Source organism: Mobula hypostoma, chromosome 15 (assembly GCF_963921235.1).
Source record: "Mobula hypostoma chromosome 15, sMobHyp1.1, whole genome shotgun sequence".
NCBI classification, from domain to species: Eukaryota; Metazoa; Chordata; class Chondrichthyes; order Myliobatiformes; family Myliobatidae; genus Mobula; species Mobula hypostoma.
Window position 1 is genome coordinate 12,579,691 of NC_086111.1, and position 21,187 is coordinate 12,600,877.

A 21,187-nucleotide genomic window follows, 5' to 3' on the forward strand; every position below is an offset into this window, starting at 1 on the left:
TCTGTTTTCTTCATCAGACTCCTAATCAGTGCAAATAGGTAACAGATTTTTTTTTTGCTGGCAAACTAAACAAATTACAAATCGGAATCAAACTGATTGGATGCACTTCAGCATGTTCTAACAGAGTTGGGAGAAATGAAATTTTCATTTGATATGTTCAAGTAGCTTTTTAGCCAAGTTCTCACAGTCAATAGGCATTTTGGAAACCAATGCTATAGCAAAAGTTTCAGTTTCTATATCCATAATTCACAATATACATTTAAATAGCTATTGCCAGGTTTTAGATGCTCAGCACTGACTGCAACGAATTTTGGCAAGTTTACCTGGCTCTGAAGAGTATTCATTCTAAAACTCTCAAGGAGTTTAGTATACCTTGAAAATCCATAAAGTTTATTAACTGGATATTGAAGAAAATACAGCTCAATTTAGGTAGAGTTCTACTTTAAAAAAAAGATTACCTTCGTACTTTTTTGTTACTTTCCTGCTGTTTGCATTACAAGTGTACAAGCAACTGAATATATTGTTTTTGCATTTGTATGATTCCAGATTTTCTTACTTACTTGGAAGGATTCCAGCAAATCGACCATATCGGAACACCACCACGTTCAATTCTCACTTTCTCCTCTCCATTCTTACTTCGAATACTGACAATACCACTGAACAAGCCAATGGCCAAATACTGACCATCATTTGTCCAACTATCAAAGTGTAGCCAAAAAAAAAGAACATTAAGAAAAACATTTGTTTTAAACAGGACTATGTTCCAAGGCAAGAACATCTTTACTAATGCAAGTAATCTTAATTTTTGACTAATTTTCTCTGCTTTCTCTACCTGCTTGACTATCCTATGAACTAAACACCTTGTTCATAGGTAGTGATAGGATGGTTGAGCACTCCCTGCGGCTACTCCTGCTCCTCTAGCATACAGATCATATGAGATGGGATTTCAGCTCAATAATTCTGTTTAAATCCAATGCTCTAGAAGGGCAATTCAAAATTTAAATTTGATAATGTCTTCCAAAATATGAGTGACAACTGAAATATTTGCAGTAATTTTCAGGTCATGACCCAAAGTCTTCAGAACATGTTGCAATTTTACTAATCCAATTACAGCAACAAAATATTTCTGGTAAACATTGGTTAGGAAGGTGAATCTCCCAAAATCTAGGGTAATGACAATATCCAACCCTACCTGTAGGCTAGCCACTGAATACAAAGATGTCCTTAGCTCAACCTAAAGGGAACTTCTATCTGATGCTTACATAAGAAGGCATGAATAAACTAGCTGCATTAAAAATTCATACTGCTGACAAATTTTACTTCCCTAACTCAGAAGTTTGTATTTCAGAAAATGGTTAGTTTTGAAAGTACTTGAGAAGTCTGCCAAAAGTTTGCAAATTTTACCATGAATCATTGAAGCAGTATCATATTCATATATACACCAACATATTTAAACATTTCTGATTCTCTAAGACTGTTCACTGTTGCAAATTATTTTAAGACTTAATGAATCTGTAGTCCTTCTCAACTGCAATAAATTGTTAAACCAGCACAAAGCAAAATGTCTAGATATACATCGCAAACCTATGTTAATAAACATGCAACTGTACCAAAGAGAAATATCATCACAGTTTTATAATATGTCGTCTTAGAGCAAAAACAACTTGTAACCACTATAAGCTAACATCAGCATTGGAAACATCTTTAAAACTAAAAAGCATTGATAAATGTAGCATGTCTGATTTACCTGCAACAAGTGATTTTGCTATTGACTTTGTGCTTGGAGACAGATTTTTGCTCTGGAGACCACAAACCTATAATCAAATTGTTTTAAACACCAAAGAAAAATAAAGCTAAATTACTACAAATGTGGAAATTCTAATCTCACAATAATTGAATTCAGTAAGTTAGCCAGAACATTAAAATATAAGAAATATAAACAAGGGGTTATGTAGTGTATCGTAAACACAAAATAATCTGCAGATGCTGGGGTCAAAGCAACACTCACAACACGCTGGAGGAACTCAGCAGGTTGGGCAGCATTCGTGGTAAAGATCAGTCGACGTTTCGGGCCGGAACCTGATGAGTCCTGACGAAGAGCTCTGGCCCGAAAAGTCGAATGATCTTTTCCATGGTTGCTGCCTGACCTGCTGAGTTCCTCCAGTGTGTTGTGAGTGTTGTCATGTAGTGTATGTTTCTTCCCCCCCAAGGGGGTTTGAGTACACATCTGCAAGAAAAGATAACCTGAACCATGGAATTGGTCAGGAAACACAACCTTCTGGACTCTAGCTCCAGAAAACATTATAAATTCTTCTCACTCTACTGTAACATTCTAGCACTACACTGTTAGTTGCTGATTCAGTTAGCTCATTCATTACTATCATCTATCCAGCTGAAAGAACCACATACCACTGGAAAATTACTAAAGGTTTAGACTCCTGCACTCCTACCATATTGTTCTCCTTACCTGCTTCACTTGCAGTCACTCTCCTATCCCTGACCAATCCCTGATCAACACCCTATGGTTGTGCCTCCGCCACAAAGCTTCCAAATTCCCTTCCCTGCTCCTGATGTGTTCATGTCGACAGCTTAATGACAGAAACACAATTCCTTGAACCATAAACACATAATGCACATTTGCCCTGGATCACACGAGCGCTCAGGAGCTCCACCTGCTGGCAATAAAATCTATGTTAAATTGCTTGACATCTTATTGAAGAAGTCCCTATAATTGCTTAATTCTTTTTCTACAGTGCTCATTCCCAAAGTCACCAATAAGGAAGACCTTATCATCAGATATAATAATAATAAACAATAGTTTAAGTTTTTATTTAGGTTTTGAAAATATTAAAAGATAAAATTACCAAAATCACTGGAGGAACAGGACGCTAGCTGGTGCGTTACTGGATTATATGCAATGCACTGAATGGAATCATTATGGCTACATTAGAATGAAAACACAAAATAAAGTTAATCATTTTAAATCAGATCATCAACAGATATTGAGTATTTTCCACTCCACTATATTGTACTAAGTATGTATTAGCCTACTACAGGACAGTAAAACACTTTCTGACTGTTCCCAATAATTTGCTGACTCACTCATTAGTCTGGAGTGTGACTCAAGCATTCAGAGTACAAAAAAGGATAAGGTCTGGACAGGCAAAACCCAGTAGAAGACTCCCACTATCTCTCTGTAACACTGTATCCAGCATATGTGGAGGGCAATATTCAGCACCACTGAGAGCCACTGACTCTACGTCCACACTACGCCGGATAATTTTGAAAACGCCGGTTTCGAGTAAAAACGACAGGCGTCCACACTAAGCATTTTTCAAAATATCTCCGTCCACATTAGATGGATATTTGGGTGAATCTGCTCCTACTGGGCATGCGCAGGACACACAGAAAACAAGCAAAGAGAAAACAGTATACTTGGTGCACGTTTGTCCAGTTACAGAGTAGAAAAACTTAAAAGGAATTGCTCTTGTGTCTCGCGCAGGAGGACTTAAAACTGAAAAAAACAAATACTGGAGCGTATGGAGGCAACCGACAGGGAGTTCACGGACAGTATGACCCAGCTGACGACAAACATTGAAAAACTGACTAACTCTGTTGCATTAATAAAGCACCTTGTTAAATGTCTGCATCAGTGTTATCTTGTATTTCCATACAATGTTACATTAGGCTGTTACACATCTATTGTCAGAGAAGTACCTGCATAAATAGGTAAACCACCTTCATACAAGCAAGGACAGAAAACGGGGTAAAGTGAGTATACTTATTTATTCAGTAAGCTATGGGTCAAAGTATTTGGTGAGTACATTTCTAACTCTTCTGGCTTCAGTCTCGTTGCCCTCTGTTCTGAAATTGTTAGGTTATGTGGGGGGTTGCGTTCAAGAAAACAACGAAATGCCGCGCTGCGGCAATCTGTTCCGGCACGTCATGACAGTGTTTTTAAATAGTCAAAAAAGCTCACTTCACAACTTAACTCACGCCGTTCACACCAACTGCGCGTTATAGCAGCCATCCAGCAGTGCTTGCTCAGTACCAAGCAGAAGCGTTGTTGTTGAGGTGTTGTCATGACTGCATTTTTAAATCTCTCCGGTTACCCTGTACACACTACAATAGATATTCAGCGTTTTCAGATTTATTCACTCTGGAGACCGTTTCTGAAAATCCCCGTTTTCGGGGGCTGAAAACGCCGGCTCAGTGTGACAGGAGGTCAAAACAAAGAGAAAAAGCTTCGTTTTCAAAATTATCCAGTGTAGTGTGGACGTAATTAGGCTCAACTTCCAGATTTCTGTGACCACCCACAAAGCTAAGTTCACACATGATCACATCAATCTAGAAGGCAGAATAAGCCAAACAATCAATAGACATTGTTAAATATAATTGACTTCCATTGATTGGATTACTCAAATGAAAATAAGTTGAGTTTATTGTCACATTTACATGGAGGTTCACTAAGAAACTTATTTGCAACAGCATTACAGGCACATAGCATTGCATGCCAGATACAACCAGGTGCCAGGTTATCAGAACGTTACTATAAATTGGGTCTGAACGTTATCAACATGGTTCTTGGCTGAGTTAGTGTAAGCTTATATACCAGGTGCCACTGCAAAAATGATGAGAAACTGAACAATAAAAATCAGCCCCACTGGTTTTCTTGTCAATCAGGAAAAATAGCTAATCTGTGATTGCATAAAAAACATCTCAGCTCCGTTCATCAACAGCAACATTTTATCAATTGCAGTCAAAGGAATATGTAAGAAAATTGTAACAGATCTCAAGAGCTGGCAGCAGGCTTCCATTCTTATAGTCAGCATTCTCTCTGGCCCAGCTTGTTCTCTTCCTTACCCACAACTGAAAATAATAATTGGGGAAAGATTTTCATTTTAGTTTCTATTTTAGCAAGGACCCAGAAATCAATTTAATAACATTAACATTTAAATTAAAATTTGACCTTCCTTTGGAAACTATTTCCAGGAGTTCCACAATGTTACCCTTCTCAGCAAAGGACATCAATAAAGAAAACTTACGTATATTTCAAGATGCCTTCTAGTTTAGAGGTCCAGATAATAACACTCTTGTCAGTGGAACCTGATGCAAATCGTTTACCTGAAATAACCATAATCAATTCATTAGTTCAAGCAGAAGAATAAAAATTAATAAAATTTAAAGTTCAAAGTAAAATCTATTATCAGAGTACATACATGTCACCAGATATAACCCTGAGGTTCTTTTTCTGGGGCAAACTTAGTAAATCTATAAAACAGTAACTGTAAATAGGATCAAAGGACAACAACTATGCAAAAGCAAATATAAATAAATAGCAATAAATAACAAAAGAGTTCTTAAATGAGTGTAGTTACTTCATTTTGTTCAAGATCCTGATAGTTGAGGAGTCGTAACTGTCTTGAACCTGGTAGTGCAAACCCTGAGGCACTTGTACCTTCTACCTGATGGCAGCAGCGAGAAAAGAGCATGGCCTGGGTGGTGAGAATCTTTGAAAATGGATGCCGCTTTCCTACAGTAATGTTTCATGAAGTTGTGCTCAATGGTTGGGAGATTTTTACCTTTGATGTACTGGGCCAACTCCACTGCCTTTTGTAGGATTTTTCCGCTCAAAGGCATTGGTGTTCCCATACCAGGCCATAATGCAGCCAGTCATCACACTTTCTATCACACATCTTTGGAAGTTTGCCAAAGTTTTTGATGACATGCCAAATCTCCGCAGACTCCTGAGAAAGTAGAGGTGCTGCTGTGCTTTCTTCAAGTCTTCTGTGATAGTAACAACCAGGAATTTAAAGTTACTGAGCCTCTCCACCTCTGATCCTCCGATGATTACTGGCCCATGGATCTCTGGTTTCCCTCCCCCGAAGTCGACAATCAGTTCCTTGGTCATATTGTCATTGAGTGAGAGGTTGTTATTATTACACCACCCAGCCAAATTTTCAATCTTTCTCCTGTATTCCAATTCATCTTCACCTTTGACACAGCCCACAACAGTGGTGTCATCAGCGAACTTGTAAAAATAAAATTAAGTTTCAAATCTGCAGGTTCAAATTGTCTGAATAATAAACTATTATAATATATACTGTAAGACCACAAGATATAGTTGCAGAATTAGACCATTTGACCCATCGAGTCTGCTCCGCCATTTCATCATGGCTGATCCAATTCCCTCTCAGCCCCAAATCTCCTGCTTTCTCCCTGTGTCTCTTCATGCCCTGACTAATCAAGAATCTACCAACCTCTGCTTTAAACATACCCTTAAACATGATTTGGCCTCCACAGCCGCCTGTAGCAACGAATTCCACATATACAGCACTCTCTGGCTAAAGAAATTCCTCCTCATCTCCATACTAAATGGACATCCCGCTATTCTGAGACAGTGTCTTCTGGTCTTAGACACTTCCACCATAGGAAACATCCTCTCCAAATCTACTCTATCGAGGCCTTGCAATATTTGAGATGTTTCAATGAGATCTCCCCCCTGCCCAACTCTTCTGAATTCCAATGAGTAAAGACCTAGAGCCATCAAATGATCCTCATATGATAAGCCTTTCAATCCTGGAAATATTTCTGTGAACCTCCTTTGAACCCTATCCAATGTCAGCACATCCTTTCTTAGATAAGGGGCCCAAAACTGCTCACAATACTCCAGATAAGGCCTCACTATTAACATCCTTGCTTTTATATTCTAATCCTACGGAAATGAATGCTAATAATGCATTTACCTTCCTCACCAGGGGATCCTACACGATGACTCCCAAGTCCCTTTGCACCTCAGATTTTTGAATTTTCTCTCCATTTAGAAAATAATCTATGCTTTTATTTCTTCTACCAAAGTGCATGATCACATACTTCCCGACACTGTATTCTATCTGCCAGTCCTTTGTCCATTCTCCCAATCTGTGCAAGTCCTTCTTAACCTCTTCATTTCTTCAACACTATCTGCCCCTCCACCTATCTTTGTATCATCTGCAAAGTTGGCCACAAAGCCATCAATTCCATCATCCAAATCATTGACATATAATGTAAAAAGCAGTCCCAACAAAGACCCTTGTAGTACACTACTAGTCACCAGTAGCAAATCAGAACAAGCTTCCTTTATTCCCAATCTTTGCCTCTTGCCATTTAGCCAATGCTCTATCCAGGCTAATATCTTTCCTGTAATACCATGGGCTTGTTAAGCAGTATCATGTGTGGCAGCTTGTCAAAGGCCTTCTGAAAATCCAAGTACACAACATCCACCAATTCTCCTTTGTCTATCCTACTTGTTATTTCTTCAAAGAACTTCAACAGATTTGTCAGGCAAGCTTTTCCCTTAAGGAAACCACGCTGACTTTGGCCTATTTTAGCATGTGCCTCCAAGTACCCCGAAACCACATTCTTAACAATCAACTCCAACATCTTCTCAACCACTGAGGTCAGACTAACTGGTCTGTAATTTCCTTTCTTCTGCCTCTCTCCCTTCTTGAAGAGTAGAGTGACATTTGCAATTTTCTATTCTTCCGGAACTATGCCAGAATCCACTGATTCTGGAAAGATCATTACTAGTGCCGCCACAATCTCTTCAGCCACCTTCAGAACCCTGGGGTATAGACCATCTGGTCAAGGTGACTTACAGCACCTACCTTCAGACCTTTTAGTTTCTCAAGCACCATCTCCCTAGTAATAGCAACTTCACTCACTTCTGACCCCTGACACTACTGAAGCTCCAGTATACCGCTAGTGTCTTTCATAGCGAACTTAGGCAAAATATTCAATAGTCTGCCATTTCCTTGTCCCCTATTACTACCTCTCCAGCATTATTTTCCAGCAGACCACTATCTACTCCCATCTCTCTTTTACTCTTTATATATCTGAAGAATTTTTTGGTATCTTCTTTAGTATTATTGGCTAATTACCTTTGTATTCCATCATTTCCTTCTTTATGACTTCTTAGTTGCATTCTGCTGGTTTTTAAGCTTCTCTAACGACCAACTAATCTTTGCTCTATTATATGCGTCTGAACACCCGTGCCAATAACTGATCAATCATTGATCAAATTCCCTAAAGGACACAAAAATTTTAGTCTTCAAATTATGCACCTGGCCACTACTGCCTCAGCAGTATAAGTACAGATCCAAAAATTTGACTTCTTGCATAGCAAGAAAAAAGTGTGAAAGGAAGGTTAGGGCAGTTGTGATGGTCATGGTGGAGATGGAGGTTGAGGTGAAGAATGAAGAATATAATTGTAAATTGAAATGTTAAAAATATGCACAGCTTAATTCAAGCGCAAAGGACCAAGTGGTTCAATTTGCACTGAATTAAAATTTTGCTTAGGAAATCATAGCTCATTGTCTGCATTAGAAAGAGCAGACAAGTTTAAGCTTCCTTTATTGATCATCAATCACGATACCTGCTAAAAATGAATATTTTCAAGAATTTTTAAACAGCTGTGAAATGGTTTAAATAGCTACCATATATTGTAAACAGAAGTTACTAATGAGGCTCCAAGAACACTGTGGGAAGCTGTGGGAGCCCTGGCTGAGATCTATGCATCATTATTAGCAACTGGTGAAGTGCTGGAATACTTGAGTGGTTAATGACATGCCTTTAATTAGGAAAGGCTGCAAAGAAAAACCTGGGAACTATAGAATAGAGTAAGCTTAACATTTTTTTTTAAACCAGTGGGGACTCTGGGGGATAAGATATACAAACATTTGGAAAGACAGGAGTTGATTAGGAGTAGTTAGCGCAGCTTTGTGAGTGGGAGATGTCTCATGAATTTGAATGAGCTTTCTGAAGTGGTAGCCAATAAGGTGGCTGGGGGGAGATTAGTTTATATGGATTTCAGTTTGGCCTTTGATGAGGGTCCACATGGGAGGCTGCTATGTAGTTAGAATGCATGGAATCTAGAGTGGGCTAAGGCAGGGGTCCCCAACCTTTTGCGCACTGCGGACCGGTTTAATATTGACAATATTCTTGCGGACCTCGCGTGCGTTCAAGTTCAACAGTGGGCGTGACAGGGAATAAGGAAAGGTGCAGCTGACTCATAGTGGTTCATTATCGCCAAACCACATCGTTTCCTCGCGGCCTGGTGGTTGGGGACCACTGGGCTAAGGAACGGCAAATGGAGTTTAATTTGATTAGTTACGGTGTATTGCATCTTGGGAAAACCAATGAGAGTAAGACTGCCAGCGAACAATAGGGCCCTGAGGAGTGTTGTAGAGCAGAGGGACCAAGGAGTACGATTCCCTGCAATGGATTTTGCATATAGACTTATGGCACACTGGCCTTCATTAATCAGTGCAGTTACACTGCAGTTGTACAAGATATTTGGAATATTGTATGGAATTTTAGTCAACCTGTTTTAAGAAATTTTCCATTAAGCTGGAAAGAATGCATAGAGATTGCAAGGATGGTGCTGGACTCAAGGACTATGTTATGGAGATTGATTGAGCAGATTGGGACTTTAAGTAAGATGGAGGCGCACTCGAACACAGAGACTTCTACGGGGCCAACCAAAGGTTATTATCTTTTTTAAACGTGTACTTTCTAATCACAAGACCCTGCTGGACATTAAAAACTTAAAGTACTACAGCTCTACTTTTTCAGCGAGTTGCTTGTTGGTGGAGAAGCTGAAGAAGCTGGACTTGGTGCAGATTGTGCTGCTGCCTGCGTCAGAACGCAAAGGCACTATGTAGTCTAACAGCAAGCAATTGTCTCAGTTGCTTTTCTAGTGATCGCAAGTGATCCCGCTGCAAATCTATTTCTTTTTTTATTGGCGAATGGCCGGGGTGGTCAGTGGGGGAGCTGCGTAGCCCTGGTCATAGTAAAGACGTCAAGCCGCGGAACTGCACATTTGCAGCCACCCAAGGGAAGGAGTTGGAGTCGGGTGCCAGAGGTAGTGTGGCACAGTGTCCATGCTGGAGTCAGTGCTGCCCCCCCCCCAACCTCCCAAGTATTCACTCGGCAGAAAACAAAGCTGTATTTTGTTCAACTGCAGACTGCTGCAACATTCATGGATTCAGGGACTTCGACTACATCATTTTTATGTGACTGTATTTTATTGCTCTTTTATATGCTTACTATCTTGTCTGTGCTATATGAGCCTTGTGCTATGCATGACTGTTGTACTGTGTTTGACACATCAGTTCCAGAGTAATGCTGTTTCGTTTGGCTATCCCAGTATGGTTGAATGACAATTAAACTTGAACTTGAACTTTATTTATTGAGCACAAGAGAAGAATCAGAATCAGATTTATTATCACCGGCACGTGTCGTGAAATTTGTTAACTTAGCAGCAGCAGTTCAATGCAATACATAATATAAAACAAACAAATAAATCGATTACAGTGTATGCATATTGGAGATTAAAAATCGTGCAAAAACAGAAATAATATATATTGAAAAAGTGAGGTAGTTCAATGTCCATTTAGGAATCAGATGGCAGAGGGGAAGAAGCTGTTCCTGAATCGCTGAGTGTGTGCCTTCAGGTTTCTGTAGCTCCTATCTGATGGTAACATTGAGAAAAGGGCATGCCCTGGGTGCTAGGGGATCCTTAACAATGGATGCTGCCTTTCCTAGACTCCACTCCATGAAGGTGTCCTGGGTACTTTGTAGGCTAGTACCCAAGATGGAGCCGACTAAATATACGACCCTCTCCAGCTTCTTTCAGTCCTGTGCCGTCGACTCCCATACCAGACAGTGAAGGATGGGTAATCTTAAAGAGTGTACAACTTGAACCACTTGACTATAAAATCATGACTAGGCAATTTACCTCCTCAAGGCTGGCTTATCTGTGACCTAATTCCATGTATCAACCTTTGGCCAATTTGTTTGAATCTCTCAGTCCCCAAATTTACAAATGATCTATCAAGAATTATTTTGTGGAAGAGTGTCTCGACACATTCCACTCTTTGCATTCCAAAGAATGCAAAGATTGTAGAGAAGCTCTCCTCTACAATCACTCTGAGCACCGGTGCCCCACAAGGCTGTGTACTCAGCCCCCTGCTGTACTCACTGTACACCCATGATTGTGTAGCCAAGTTTTCATCGAACTCAATATACAAGTTTGCTGATGACACCACAATTGTCGGCCGTATCTCGGGTAATGATGAGTTTGAGTACAGAGAGGAAATTAAGAACCTGGTGACATGGTGCAAAGACAATAACCTATCCCTCAATGTCAGCAAGACGAAGGAACTGGTTGCTGACTTCAGAAGGAGTAGCGGACCGCACAACCCCATTTACATCAGTGGTGCGCAAGTGGAACAGGTCAAAAGCTTTAAGTTCCTCGGGGTCAATATCTCAAATGACCTGACTTGGTCCAACCAAGCAGAGCCCACTGCCAAGAAGGCAGCCAGATTTGGGAACGGCTTCTTTCCAACTGCAATAAGACTGCTGAACGGATCCTGAACCGGATCTGAGCCATACCCTCCAAATACCCAGACCTGCCTCTGGGTTTTTTTGCACTACCTTACTTTCCCTTCTCTATTTTCCATTTATGATTTATAATTAAATTTTTAATATTTACTCTCGATTTGTACTCCAGGGAGCACGAAGAGCAGAATCAAATATTGCTGTGATGATTGTACGCTCTAGTATCAATTGTTTGGCAACAATAAAGTATAAAATGTTTCCTAACCATTCCTGAAAACCTGGAGTTAACATATATACTCCAACCGTAGAGCCGTCAAACACCAGAAATATTTTCTCTTCATCTAACCCATGAGTCCATTCTTTAAGCACACGAGCATTGACACCTACCATCTTTAGCATAGGCTACACAGTACACTGTATCCCGATGCCCTTTGAGTGGTTGAATGAGTGTTCCATCGGAAGTGTCATACACCTAAAAATAGAGCATGGCATATTTTACAATCCCTTCACATGGCCAGCATTGTTTTTTATTTTTATTGTCAATATCATACGTTCAATCTTGCAGGAGCAAAATTGCATTTTTATTGTGGTTCCACCTTTTGGCCAATGCTTCAGTTCAAAAGGTGAAAGTGTATTTGCAGAAATGTATTTGTCCAACTTTCTTCCAACTTCATTCATTTCTCCAGATCAATGCTGCAGTGGTCTCAAATTACACCTGCCTTTTTGACAATACAAAGAAGTCTGTGTTTCAGTCTGTGTCCATCACTGACAGCTGCATTGGTGTTGCTTCCTGTATTTAAGAAATGCTCGAAAATTTCAACACTTTTGCAGCTGATTCCACCATACTCTCATCAAATGGTCCATCTGACTCCTCCTTTTCTTGACTATTCTATCCACATCTTACTTGACAGGCTAAAGATCCCCATCCACTACAAGCTCGTAGACTACCATAGTTATTTGCTCCCACCCAACCTGCTGTAAGGATTTAATTGTATTTTCTAACCTCCCATCTGTGACGACGAGGTACCTCTGAAATGTCTTTCTTCTTTCTTAACCATGGCTTCCTCTCTACCATTGTAAACAGCCCCCATGATTCATCTCATCTATTTCCTCTCATACCTTCCCTCTCTGGACAGAACAGGAGCAGTTTCTTGGGTTCTTACCTTCAACACCACCAGTGCCCACATCAAATATATCCTTTAAAATTTATGCCATCTTGAGCAAGATTCTGCCACCAGCCACAGAATTTGCTCCCCTTTCAGCAGTTGACAGGAACAAGTTCCCTTTGCTACTCTTACCTACACTTCCATTCCTGCCTAACTCTCTCCATTGTATGGCACTTTTCTGTGTATGTACAATGCTTGTTCTTCATTTCCCACCATCCTGGTGAACTAGTGCTTCATTTTTACTTGTTCCAGTTTGATTTTCACAATGTAGCTTCCTCTACATTGGGAAACCAAATACATATTAGGTGATTGTTTTGTGGAACTCCTGAACTAAGTCATGGGAATGATCTTGAGGTTTCAGTTGTGTGCTGTTTTAATAGACTATTCTATCTGTTATGTCTGTGGTCTCCCATACTCTTACAAAGAGACTCAAAGCACTTTGAAGCCTTCCAGATAATACTGAATTTTCTTAACTTCAGATAGAAATATAGAACCCTGCAGAACATTAAAGGCCAATACTGTGCCAACCTTGTAACCTACTGTAGAAACTGCCTAGAATTTTCTTACCGCAGAGCTCTCTATTTTTCTCAGCTCCATGTACCCACTTACGGGTCCGCTTCCACCACCTTCACTGACAGTGCACTCCACGCACCTACCACTCTCATTGTGACAAACACCTCTATCAGGTGTTTTTCATCTCATCCTCCATCACTCGAAGGAGAAGAGGCCAAGTTCACTCAACCTGTTCTTATAAGGCATGCTCTCCAATTCAGGCATCATCCTTGTAAATCTCCTCTGCACTCTCTCTACAGTATCCACATCATTCCTGTAATGAAGTGACCAGAACTGAACACAGTACTCCAAGTGGGGTCTAACTAAGGTCTTATTTAGCTGTAACATTACCTCATGGCTCTTGAACTCAATCCCACAGTTGATGAAGGCGAATACACCAAATGCCTTCTTAACAACACTGTCAACCTGCGCAACAGCTTTGAGTATCCTATGGACATGAACCCCAAGATCTCGCTGATCCTCCATACTGCCAAGGGTCTTATCATTAATATTATATTCTGATTTCAAATTTGACCTACCAAAATGAACCACTCCACACTTATCTGGGTTGAACTCCATCTGCTATTTCTCAGCCCAGTTCTGCATCCTACTGATGTCACGCTGTAACCTTTGACAACCTTCCAGACTATCCACAACACCCCCAACTTTTGTTTCATCAGCAAACTTACTAACCCATCCTTCTACTTCCTCATCCAGGTCATTTATAAAAATCACAAGGAGGACGGAAACCTGCCGTCAACTTTTTTTTGAGATCTGTTGCAATTCTCCTCTTATATATTCCCTTGACTGTAATTGCCAAAATGTTACTATGGACAAAAGGGAGCTGAGAAGGTTTCATGCAACCACAGATTGGTTATTTTTCATGATGGACAAGTGCACCATAAAACAGAGAACATTACAATACAGTATAGGCCACATAGTTCAGCCTACTCCATGATCAATCTAATCCTTCCCTCCTACTTAACCCTCCACCTTCCTATCATCCATGCGCCTATCTATCTTAATTGCCCCTCATGTATCTGCCTCTACCATCAACTCTCATATAGTATGACCTGGCAAGACACACACCACTCCCCATGCAAAGAAGTTCTGAAACTCCCCTCCCCGCATAGTCTCCTCCAAATCACCTTGAAATTATACCCCCTATTAGCTTTTTCTGCCCTGAGAAAAACTCTTATGGTGACTTTTACCTGTGCCTCTTATCATCTTGTACACCTCTATCAAGTCAAGCCCTAGCTCACTCAACTTGTCTTCATTTTTATTAACGACCTGAATGTGGGGGTAGAAGGGTGGGTTGGCAAGTTTGCAGATGACACAAAGGTTGGTGGTGTTGTGGATTGTCAAAGATTGCAGGGAGACATTGATAAGATGCAGAAGTGGGCTGAGAAGTGGCAGATGGAGTTCAACCTGGAGAAGTGTGAGGTGGTACACTTTGGAAGGACAAACTCCAAGGCAGAGTTCAAAGTAAATAGCGGATACTTAGTAGTGTGGAGGAGCAGAGGGATCTGGGGGTACATGTCCACAGATCCCTGAGAGTTGCCTTACAGGTGGATAGGGTAGTTAAGAAAGCTTATGGGGTGCTAGCTTTCATAAGTTGAAGGATAGAGTTTAAGAGTCGCGATGTAATGATGCAGCTCTATAAAACTCTGGTTAGGCTACACTTGGAGTACTGTGTCCAGTTCTGGTCACCTCACTATAGGAAGGATGTGGAAGCATTGGAAAGGGTACAGAGGAGATTTATCAGGATGCTGCCTGGTTTAGAGAGTATGCATTATGATCAGAGATTAAGGGAGCTAGGGCTTTACTCTTTGGAGAGAAGGAGGATGAGAGGAGACATGACAGAGGTGTACAAGATAATGAGGAATAGACAGAGTGGATAGCCAGTGCCTCTTCCCCAGGGCACCACTGCTCAATACAAGAGGACATGGCTTTAAGGTAAGGGGTGGGAAGTTCAAGGGGGATATTACAGGAAGGTCTTTTTAGTCAGAGAGTGGTTGGTGCGTGGAATGCACTGCCTGAGTCAGTGGTGGAGGCAGATACGCAAGTGAAGTTTAAGAGACTACTGGACAGGTATATGGAGGAATTTAAGGTGGGGGCTTATATGGGAGGCAGGGTTTGAGGGTCGGCACAACATTGTGGGCCGAAGGACCTGTACTGTGCTGTACTATTCTATATTCTCTAGTCCAGGCAGTATCCTGGTAAGTCTCCTCTGCACTCTCTAAAGCTTTCACATCCTTCCTTTATTAAGGTGACCAGAACACTATATTCCAAGTGTGATCTAACCAGGATTTTACAGAGCTGAAACATTACTCGGGGATCTTGAACTCAATCCATCAACTAATGAAGGCCAATACATCATACGCCTTTTTAAATATCTTCTGTCCTCCACTCTGTTAAGAATCCTGCCATTAACCCTCTGTTCTTCCTTCAAATTTAGCTTTCCAAAATGAAACACTTCACACTTTTCCAGATTGAACTCTATATGCTACAACTCAGCCCAGCTCTGCTTCTGATCAATGTCCCATTGCAACCTGCAACCCTCCATACTATCCACATTAGCCACTATTTTACATCATATTAACTCTGTTTCTTATATCCAACACACACATTTAGCCTGCTGAGTAGTTTGTACCAACATACCCCAAACTTATACCTAGAGATTTATGTTGATAACTGTCTCTGTAAAACCATTTTGACTCATTGTATCACAGACACTACCTTTGTTCTACACTCTACTTCTCTCCTATAGAAAAATAACTCGTTTCTCCCTTTTTGGGAAGAATACTGACCATTGAAATGCTGCTTGACTTGCAGAATTTTTCCAATACTTTCTGTTTATGTTTCAGATACCCAGCATGACTTTCACTATTTGATTTTCTTTCCTACAATGAAGTTCTATGCCTTGATCAGTGTGCCACAACAGCAAAGAAATCCTAACCTCCCATTCAAATTCAGTGAAGAAGGTGCTGACATGTGAGATTTACTGGGGTGTATGTGCGTGAGTGGTGAGATGTTGAATTATCTAAACGTACCAGAACTCTGTTTCCTGATGCTACTATCAACTGGGTTCCATCTGGTTTGAATGCTATATCGTAAATACTGTGGAAATGCAATAAAAAATATTTTGTTAATTTAGAAGGAATGAACTAATGCCAAGTAAAGTTCAGAAATTGCTTGCAATGATTAAGTTAAGGCAAATACATTTAGTTGACTATCCAGAAACAAAGATTCTTGCCCTAAGTATATTATTACTCCCTCCTTTGCAAAACACAATTCCTTTATCCCAATGTATAAACTTTATCTCTCCGTTCACAACTCTCCATCTAGTCTATAACACTAATCCCACCCACCAATCTATTTTCTACACCAAACTTTAGTATATTCGCCTGTCCTTAGTGGAGTGCAACCACTCTCATTATACAACAACCATCTCATGTATTTTTATTTTCCATTCTGTTATTTCCCCTTTTATTTGACCCCAGGCTGGATAGCTGGAACATGCAATACCATGAAGTTAACTGTAATGGGATCCAATTCTGCACTAATTATCAGAATCAGATTTAATATCACAGGCATATGTTGTGAAATTTGCTTCTTTGTGGCAGCACTACAATGCAATACATAATAGAAAAAAACTGAATTACTATAAGTATATATGAAATAGTTAAATTTAATAAATAATTCAAAAATAGAAATCAAAAAGTAGTCAGGTAGTGTCCATAGGTTCAATGTCCATTCAGAAATCAAATGGCAGAGGGGAAGAAGGTGTTCCTGAATCGTTGAGTGTCTCTCTTCAGGCTTCTGCACCTCCTTTCTGATGGTAGTAATAAGAACAAGATATGACCTGAGTGATGGGGGTCCTCAGTGATGGATGCCACCTTTCTGAGGTGTTGCTCCTTGAAGATGTCCTGGATATTATAGCAAAGAGTACTCATGAGGGAGCTGATTACATTTACAACTCTCTGCAGTTTATATCAATCTTGTGCAGTAGCAACCCCGCCCTCCATCCCAGACAGTGATGCAGTCAACACACACAAAATGCTGGAGGAACTCAGCAAGCCAGGCAGCATCTATGGAAAAAAGTATAGTCAACGTTTTGGCCTGAAACAATGACTGTACATTTGTCCACAGATGCTGCCTGGCCTGCTGAGTTCCTCCAGCATGTTATATGTGTTACTTGGATTTCTAGCATCTGCAATTTTTCTCTTGTTAGTGATGCAGTCAGTTAGAATGCTCTCCATGATACAACAATTGTAGGCCATATCTTCGGTAATGATGAGTTTGAGTACAGAGAGGAAATTAAGAACCTGGTGGCATGGTGCAAAGACAATAACCTATCCCTCAACATAGAACATAGAAAAGTACAGCACAGTACAGGCCCTTCGGCCCACAATGTTGTGCCAACCCTCAAACCCTGCCTCCCATATAACCCCCACCTTAAATTCCTCCATATACCTGTCTGGTAGTCTCTTAAATTTCACTAGTGTATCTGCCTCCACCACTGACTCAGGCAGTGCATTCTACACACCAACCACTCTGAGTAAAAAACTTCCTCTAATTTCCCCCTTGAACTTCCACCGCTTACCTTAAAGCCATGTCCTCTTGTATTGAGCAGTGGTGCCCTGGGGAAGAGGCGCTGGCTATCCACTCTATCTATTCCTCTTATTATCTTGTACACCTCTATCATGTCTCCTCTCATCTTCCTTCTTTCCAAAGAGTAAAGCCCTAGCTCCCTTAATCTCTGATCATAATGCATACTCCCTAAACCAGGCAGCATCCTGGTAAATCTCCTCTGTACCCTTCCCAATGCTTCCACATCCTTCCCACAGTGAGGCGACCAGAACTGGACACAGTACTCCAAGTGTGGCCTAACCAGAGTTTTACAGAGCTGCATCATTACATCGCGACTCTTAAACTCTATCCCTCCACTTCTGAAAGCTAACACCCCATAAGCTTTCTTAACTACCCTATCCACCTGTAAGGCAACTTTCAGGGATCTGTGGACACGTACCCCCAGATCCCTCTGCTCCTCCACACTACCAAGTATCCTGCCATTTACTTTGTACTCTGCCTTGGAGTTTGTCCTTCCAAAGTGTACCACCTCACACTTCTCCAGGTTGAACTCCATCTGCCACTTCTCAGTCCACTTCTGCGTCCTATCAATGTCTCTCTGCAATCTTTGATAATCCTCTACACTATCTACAGCACCACCAACCTTTGTGTTGTCTGCAAACTTGCCAACCCACCCTTCTACCCCCACATCCAGGTCGTTAATAAAAATCACAAAAAGTAGAGGTCCCAGAACAGATCCTTGTGGGACACCACTAGTCACAACCCTCCAATCTGAATGTACTCCCTCCACCACGACCCTCTGCCTTCTGCAGGCAAGCCAATTCTGAATCCACCTGGCCAAACTTCCCTGGATCCCATGCCTTCTGACTTTCTGAATAAGCCTACCGTGTGGAACCTTGTCAAATGCCTTACTAAAATCCATATAGATCACATCCACTGCACTACCCTCATCTATATGCCTGCTCACCTCCTCAAATAACTGTATCAAGCTTGTTAGACACGATCTGCCCTTCACAAAGCCATGCTGACTGTCCCTGATCAGATCATAATTCTCTAAATGCGCAGAGGTCCTATGTCTAAGAATCTTTTCCAACAGCTTTCCCACCACAGACATAAGGCTCACTGGTCTATAATTACCCGGACTATCCCTACTACCTTTTTTGAACAAGGGGACAACATTCGCCTCCCTCCAATCCTCCGGTACCATTCCCGTGGATAACAAGGACATAAAGATCCTAGGCAGAGGCTCAGCAATCTCTTCCCTCGCCTCCTGGAGCAGCCTGGGGAATATTCCGTCAGGCCCCGGGGACTTATCCGTCCTAATGTGTTTTAACAACTCCAACACCTCCTCTCCCTCAACATGCTCCAGAATATCAACCTCACTCATATTGTCCTCACCATCATCAAGTTCCCTCTCATTGGCGAATACCAAAGAGAAGTATTCATTGAGGACCTCGCTCACTTCCACAGCCACCAGACACATTTTCCCACCTTTATCTCTATTTGGTCCTACCTTAACTCCTGTCATCCTTATTTTCTTCACATAATTGAAGAATGCCTTGGGGTTTTCCTTTACCCTACTTGCCAAGGCCTTCTCATGCCCCCTTCTTGCTCATCTCAGCCCCTTCTTAAGCTCCTTTCTTCCTATATTCCTCAATAGATCCATCTGATCCTTGCTTCCTAAACCTCATGTATGCTGCCTTCTTCCACCTGACTAGATTTTCCACCTCACTTATCACCCATGGTTCCTTCACCCGATCATTCTTTATCTTCCTCACTGGGAGAAATTTATCCCCAACATCCTGCAAGAGATCTCTAAACATCAACCACATGCCCATAGTACATTTCCCTGCAAAAATATCATCCCAATTCACACCCGCAATTTCTAGCCTTATAGCCTCATAATTTGTCCCTCCCCAATTAAAAATTTTCCTGTCCTCTCTGATTCTATCCTTTTCCATGATAATGCTAAAGGCCAGGGAGCAGTGGTCACTGTCCCCCAGATGCTCACCCACTGAGAGATCTGTGACCTGACCCGGTTCATTACCTAGTACCAGATCTAGTATGGCATTCCCCCTAGTCGGCCTGTCCACATACTGTGACAGGAATCCGTCCTGGACACACTTAACAAACTCTGCCCTATCTAAACCCTTGGAACTAATCAGATGCCAATCAATATTAGGGAAGTTAAAGTCACCCATGATAACAACCCTGTTATTTTTGCACCTTTCCAAAATATGCCTCCCAATCTGCTCCTCTGTATCTCCGCTGCTACCAGGTGGCCTATAGAATACCCCCAATAGAGTAACTGCTCCCTTCCTGTTCCTGACTTCCACCCATACTGACTCAAAAGAGGATCCTGCTACACTACCCACCCTTTCTGTAGCTGTAATAGTATCCCTGACCAGTAATGCCGCCCCGTTCCCCTTTTTCCGCCCTCTCTATCCCTTTTAAAGCACTGAAATCCAGGAATATTGAGAATCCATTCCTGCCCTGGTGCCAGCTAAGTCTCTGTAATGGCCACTACATCATAATTCCATGTATGTATCCAAGCTTTCAGTTCATCACCTTTGTTCCTGATGCTTCTTGCATTGAGGTACACACATTTCAGCCCTTCTACCTTACTGTTTTTACACCATTTATTCGGCTTCTCTTTCCTCAAAGCCTCCCTATATGTTAGATCTGGCTTTACTCCATGCACTTCTTTCACTGCTCTATCGCTCTGGGTCCCATCCCCCTTGCAAATTAATATAAACCCTCCTGAACTATGCCAGCAAACCTACCTGCAAGGATATTGCTCCCCCTCGAGTTCAGGTGCAACCCATCCAATCTGAGCAGGTCGCACCTTCCCCAGAAGAGATCCCAATGATCCAAAAATCTAAAACCCTGCTCCCTGCACCAACTCCTCAGCCACACATTCAAGTGCCATCTCCTCCAATTCTTACCATCACTGTCACGTAGCACTGGCAGCAATCCTGAGAACGCCACCCTTGAGGTCCTGTTCTTCAGCCTTCTGCCTGTTCCCAAAACTCACACTTCAGGACCTCATCCCTCTTCCTGCCTATGTCGTTGGTCCCAACATGTATCACGACTTCTGGTTGCTTTCCCTCTTGTACCTGGATGTCGTGCACCTGGTCAGAGACATCCCAGACCCTGGCACCCTGGAGGCAACAAACCATGTGGGTGTCCTTCTCACGTCCACAAAATCTCCTGTCTGCTCCCCTGACTATAGAGTCTCCAATGACAACAGCTCTCCTCTTCTCTGTCCCACCCTTCTGCACCACCAGGTCAGACTCAGTGCCGGAGGCCCTGCCACCGTGCCTCACACCTGGTCGGTCGTCCCCGCCAACAGTATCCAGGACGGTAAACTTATTATTCAGAGGAATGGCTACAGGGGTGCTCTGCACTACCTGTCTTCTCACCTTCGCTTTCCCCCCTCTGACAGTCACCCAACGACCTGCTTCCGACAGTCTAGGTGTGACTACCTCCCTGTAGCT

At 41.7% G+C, this 21,187-nt stretch overlaps 1 protein-coding gene across 3 annotated transcripts in view; it reads right to left on the reverse strand.

The window, feature by feature from the left end:
• Window positions 1-21,187, reverse strand: part of ift122 (intraflagellar transport 122 homolog (Chlamydomonas)) — a 191,326-nt gene that overhangs the window by 156,159 nt on the left and 13,980 nt on the right. For all 3 annotated transcript variants that reach the window (XM_063067746.1, XM_063067745.1, XM_063067744.1), the window contains exons 2-7: window positions 16,151-16,217; window positions 11,767-11,851; window positions 5,046-5,124; window positions 2,865-2,941; window positions 1,748-1,814; window positions 561-698 (exon numbers count right to left, since the gene is read on the reverse strand). In XM_063067746.1, coding sequence (XP_062923816.1) covers window positions 561-698; window positions 1,748-1,814; window positions 2,865-2,941; window positions 5,046-5,124; window positions 11,767-11,851; window positions 16,151-16,217 — 513 coding nt within the window. The remainder of the gene's footprint in view (window positions 1-560; window positions 699-1,747; window positions 1,815-2,864; window positions 2,942-5,045; window positions 5,125-11,766; window positions 11,852-16,150; window positions 16,218-21,187) is intronic.